This window comes from Egretta garzetta, unplaced genomic scaffold (genome assembly GCF_000687185.1).
Source record: "Egretta garzetta isolate BGI_Z169 unplaced genomic scaffold, ASM68718v1 scaffold693, whole genome shotgun sequence".
Classification (NCBI taxonomy): domain Eukaryota; kingdom Metazoa; phylum Chordata; class Aves; order Pelecaniformes; family Ardeidae; genus Egretta; species Egretta garzetta.
The window spans coordinates 351,997-357,930 of NW_009259178.1; the positions used below are offsets into that span (position 1 = coordinate 351,997).

General features: G+C 47.4%; 1 protein-coding gene across 1 annotated transcript in view; it reads right to left on the bottom strand.

The window, feature by feature from the left end:
- Positions 1–5,672, bottom strand: part of ABCA1 (ATP binding cassette subfamily A member 1) — a 68,222-nt gene extending 62,550 nt beyond the window's left edge. Inside the window, exons 1-2 of the mRNA XM_035891194.1 lie at positions 5,548–5,672; positions 4,784–4,905 (exon numbers count right to left, since the gene is read on the bottom strand). Coding sequence (XP_035747087.1) covers positions 4,784–4,905; positions 5,548–5,672 — 247 coding nt within the window. The remainder of the gene's footprint in view (positions 1–4,783; positions 4,906–5,547) is intronic.
- Between the last annotated feature and the right edge of the window lie 262 nt (positions 5,673–5,934).

The window sequence follows — 5,934 nt, forward strand, 5'->3', positions numbered from 1 at the left end:
TACTGCTTTACCTTGACAGCCATCCTACCCACCCCTACGAGTCACAATCTCTCTACTGGTACCACAGGGCAGCGTTTTTGGCAACATTATCCCCAGCCTAAAGGAAATGCAAGGACCTGCGTGTCGCTACGGAGCAGAGTATCGGAGAACCCAGTGGTATATTTATGTGCAACCATGCAATGGCAGGGAGCCACCTGGACATATGGTTTACTAGTCCTCAGTCTAGCCTGGCTGGTTTTGCTAGGATCCTTCCCAAGGGAAGTCAGAGAGGAAACCAGCTTAATTAAGGAGAGGTAAGCAGGTATAAGAATCAATTTGGATGTTTAGCTTGAGGGCGTGGGGTCATTTTTGTCAGGGAGAAGACACGGAGGAGGAAGTTAGCTATCACCTTCACGTCATCTAGCAGATAATGTACAACATCCTGCTTCCCCGAGCACCCTGATAATCATACGGCAGGATGCACACCACCAGAAAGCCTCTCCCAAGACTGCTCTTCAAGCCCAAGCCCTCCATCATCCTTTACCTGTTAAAATAGAAGTAGCACTATTAGCACCGACCAGGCAGGCTGCAAACTCCTTCAGTCCCAACATCTGTCTGCGCAGCAGGGTGCAACGTCGGCAGAGGATGCCACCCAGCTGATGTTTCTCCTATACCACGAGCAATACTAATCCAGCAAACAACTGGGAAAGGCAGGGCACACATGGAATAATAGCCTGAGATATGATGCAATTTCTTAGGCGATGTTTGCTTCCCTCTGCCTATTTTGTTGCTCCATTTTTGTTTAGTTGGGTTGGTTTCAAGAAAAATAGAAACATGCCCTTTGGGATCACTGAAAACTAAGAGCAGTGAAGTAAATACCAGCTAGACCGGCTTACATGTGCAACTGTTAGCAACAACTAAAGGAGGTAGCTTTAATTCTAGCTGTTGATTTATTACCCCATGGCACTGCAGAACAAAGTATTTGGAAGCCCTGTAGAGAGAAGAAAGAAGTAAAGAAAGCGTGCCTCAGAGCCAACAGCAAGCTTTATCTCCATCTTTCAAAACAGGAGGAAAGCTTATTTCTGGCAAACACTTCACCCTCTGCTAAAATGGCACCGAGGCCCGTTGCAAATCCAGTGCCTGCAAGCAGCGAGCCAAACTTACCGCTGGTGGCAATCCCACCAGCTATGTCACGCTCCTGGAAGTGCCGTCACCAAGGTCTTTGACTCTCTGTTCTGATTTGCACTCTGCCTTATCATGAGTGTTGAAGACCTTGGTGACATTGCTGGACAGAGATGTAACAAGTGCTGGGAAGGAGAGGGCACCTGGCATGGGCCTGCAAAATTGATTATGTTCAGGTATGTGTGTGCCTGCACGTAGATTTCACTGCTTAGGGGCTTGCTGAAAGTGGCCACAGAACAGCAGCCTAACAGCTGCCGGTGCCGAACCCCCTCGCACCACCAGCTGGTACCTCATCCTGGCCAGAAAAGGTGCTACATGAAGCAAGGGCGGGCTGTTCTCTGCTGCCAACACCTTCCCCTCTCCCCACCAGAGAGCTCTTCTGCAGCTCAGAGCAGCAGAGAGCAGCAGCCACTCCGCAAACTCCAGGACAAACAGCCCCGTTATGAGGGATTTCCTCCCAACTCGCTGAGAAGTGACTGAGATATGAAGCCTGTTGGCATGAGTGCACAGCACCGCCTGAATAAAATTGTACCTGTCCTACTTTGTCTTTAAGCAAGGCAGGCACTGACTTGCAGGCACCCTGCCATCTTAAGCAAATCTCCCTCCCCCAGAGTTCAGCACGTGCCTAATTTCAGATCAGACAACACTTATCAGTCACACCCTGAATGTCAGTTTGTGAGGGCTGCTTTAAAGAAGCTCAAAGTGAAAGGACTTTGGCAAATGCTCTCCTAAACAGATTCAAACATCTGAAGCCAAATACAGACATGCATGCTCTGCATGACTAGCAGCAGAATAACATCTATACTACAGCTCCAATTTGTAAGCTAGTAGTGGAAGATCATCTCCTGAAGCCTGTTTCAAAGCCAGCAGGCAGCAGTGGGAGGTGTGTGTGGAAGCAGGACATCACAGCAGTGTGAGAGGGGACGAGGGAGCCGCAGGCTCTGGCAGAGCCCACATCACACAGGAGGGACCATACAGCCCCTCACACTGGGGTAAACACGAGCTGCAGAGCTCCATCTGTCTGCACCATCGATTCACGTGGCTTCAGGTCCAGGCCAGAGCTGGAACTGGGGAGGTATTACAAATGTTTTCCATTTTTAGCTCATCAGGTAATTAGCCCTCCTGCTAATTGGGGAAATATAGGTATAAAGGCAGTGCTTTCAGGTTTGGAGTTGTGCTTACATCTGACACCCACTCCTACGTTCACTCCTGCTGTCTTCTTAGGTTTGCAGAGTCTCTGGAGGAAATGCCCCAGAGAGGAAAGGATTTAAGCATTTCTCACACCTCATTGTCAACAGCAGCTGAAGGGCTGACCTGCAGTTCCCTTCCTTGCACGGGAATCTAAGCACTGCTAAGCATAAATACACAAGCCCTTGTAAGAACAGAGGATGCTGTTTTATGCATGCTGTCAGAGAATGAATCAGGCAGCCAAGGAGTGGGCAGCAGGGACCCCCAAGTTGGAGGCTTTGTAAATGAGCATATCATGAGAAGGACAAACAGGCTTTGTTCACTATAAGACTTACCAACAATGGGCAGTCTGTCATTCTAATGACACAGAGGCTTGATTTTTTTATTACACATTTGAAATATTTTCTTACAGAAATACGATCTTTGATGACTGGTCTGAGGCTTATTTTTGCAGTCAGTTCGCTATCTTTATAGTATAGAGAAACACGAGCCTTCTAACTTTTGACTTGTACAATACTCCCTATGTGAAACGCTTCTTGGAATCACTCCTCCCCATCAAAGCTTCCCAGCAATGAGAGCTTCATCTTATGGCTTTGATAGTTTTCTTGTAAATGTCCATCTCCGATGTTCACTGCATGTTTCAAGACAGAACACCGGTACCTACTCTCTTTGGAGCACAAAGTGTAAAATCCAGTAACAACAACAGTCATCATTCTGAAAGAGAGAGCTTGTTCCCACAAGACCACCAAGTCAAACCAAGTGTTTGAAGAGGTCCCTGAAAAACAGTATTAAATCTCCCCCTGGGAAATAGTCCACTTAGCTCGTTTTGGCCATGTTCAATATGTGTCCATCTCTGCACAAAGGGTTCACTCTGCACCCTCTCCCCCTTAAAACTGCTGCAGATTTAGGTAAAAGCATGGTGATGCCACTTACCAGTTCTCAGAGGAAAAACAAAAAGAGGGGAGGCCTGGCAGTATGGATATCGAGCCCAGCAAGGAAGGGTGTCCCTTATACACAAGTAAAAGTATCAACTAATGCTCAAAGAGTCAGTGGAACACAGTATAGCCTGCAGATCTGATCACATCAGGATTCTGCACAGCCCTGGAGGGGGGAGAGGAGGGTTATAATATCCAAGACAAATCCCTCACACAGTTCCTGTCTGTACACACAGCCACCCCACATCTGCCGACCTGTCACTAACAATACAGATTATTTCAAAGTGACCTGCAATGTACTGAGCAACACAGGAAAGGATGTCAGGACAGTGCGCTCAGGACACAGACATGAAACCATTCACATCACACCATGTCAGATATTTTTCCTCCTGGAGCCTGCCTGAGTGAGGAAGAACCACAACGGTAAAACGAGGGACAACTTTCAGAAAACACCAAAATACATTCTAAGAGGTCCACGTGCCTGGGTAGAGGCTGTAGGTGAAAATGCTCCACAGCTGTGTCTCTTCTTTCTTGCATTTCTTTCCAAGCCGTTACTTTCCATCACTGCCAACAGACACATGGAGCACTAACACAGCAGCCAAGAGAAATAATCTTCCAGAGAAGAGTACCCCAAAAAACTCTTAAGGAGTTGCCGTGTTGGAGAGACCTGGCAGTAACGAGAGACCTGCCACAGTTCCCGAGACTGGGCAGAGCTGTTTCATGCCCCAGCTCGGCTGCGAGCTTCCCGTGTGATCTCATATGAGTCACTTACCCGCATGGGACAGGAAGGCACACCAGACCTTCTCGCGCAAGCTGAGAATGAAAGTATTCTCATTTTTCACTGCAGATAGGGCTGTGCAAACCCCCAAGACAAAACGCTTTCTTTTGGATCCTGCTATTCAAAATCCTGCCAGGCAACAGCAGAGAATGAAGTAGCCTACACCAAACAGTCATACGGAAACAAAAAAAAAAAGAAAAGAACGGAGGTTTCATTATTAGATAATAATCAGCTTTGAGTTTGTAAACTGGAGGCCGGCATCAGTTTTTCCTCGTCTGTGTTCTTCCAGCACGCTTCCCTCCAGAGCTCAGGGGGTAGAGCACTAAACTGTAGCTGTATTGCCTTCCCTGCTTCACTGACGAAATAGCAAAATAACTAGTGCTTTCCAGAAGGACACACTACTGGGACCTCCTCGGGAAAGTCAGCATTTTAACTGACTTCAGCGGGCTGAGGATTGTAATTTCACATTCAAAACAGCTGCTATTCTTGGCATTACAGACCAACCCTTTTCTCTTCCACTGAAGCAGCAGAGGAGCACACAAAGCTCTGACACAGGAGAGGCTTATGGTACTTCTTCTGCAGGACCAGAAAGGATATGATGAGCTGTAAATTATAACCGTGCACATTCCTGTGATGGTACTTTTCAGAAATCTACACACATGCAGTATTAACAAGACCAGAAAGGCCGATTTTTGATGCCACTTTTTACCATGCTGGTTACCTGAGCCAGAGAAGTTTCCCAGCTTGCGCAGTTTTCCCAGGACCTTCTGGACATCCTTTATGCTTGTGTCCTGTTGGCTGTACAAGAGTAACCTCTTGGCATCTGAGAACAGGCGGGAAACACTGGTGACAGGAAAACACAAAAGCAACCAGCAGTCATCAGCCCTGTGAGCCAGCATCCACAGATACAGTTTTACATCCCAATTCCAAACTTCAGTCCTTTTCAGTTATGCCACTGCCCTCTCCAGTACAATAAGCCCTTTCTTCAGTGACCACCATGGGACAATCCAAGGAGCCTAATAAAAGATGGCTGCTAATGCAAGGTCAAACAAAGTTACATTCGGAGCCTCCACACATTTGAAAGCCGTTCTTTAAGACCGGGATGGAGAGGGCCTCCCGCTGCCTGTAAACTGCTTCCTGTTAGAAGCACAGTAATTTAAGTACGTCCTTGCTCTTTTCCAATGCTTTTCCAGGTTGCAGACACATTTTACAGCCCAACTGGCCTGACAGCATGAATGCAGCAAGCAGGGCAGGGTATAAGGAAGCTGGCCATAAACTGAGCTCTCTGCAACACATTAGCCAGTAGTAAATGACAAACGTCAGGGAGCATGCCCCAGACCTCCTCTCCAACTGCCTCTCACTCTACACTGTCCGTCTCAGAGGTTCACTAACCAGGGAAAAGAGGCTCTCTGATAAAAGAGCTTATACCTTGTCTTCCACATGTTCCCCCAAGAACAGAGATGAGGAAAAAGCAGGCAGACTCACATGGAGGCATTGAAGTTTCCAACAATACCAGGGGATTCCCCAGGAGTTGGGTAGCGGAAACAAGGGTTGTTGGCATTGCAGATGATCCCCTGTATCAAAACAGGAGTTAGGAGGCAGAAACACATGATACAAGCCACCCCTACACAGCACTGCATTTGAAGGGCAATGCTAATCCTGCACTGGTTACTGCCCCAAATTGCTTATGAGAGAGAAGAACAGCCAACACTAAGAAGGGTTGAGCTCGTGTTAAGTTCCTCACACAGCTGTGGTCTCCTCCACTTAAAAACTACACCTTGTTAAGCCTCTTGCTACTTTCATCTTTGCAGCATTGTTTTTGGCTACGCTGACAGGGATATAGTACTTCTTGCCAAGGAACATCCGACAGCA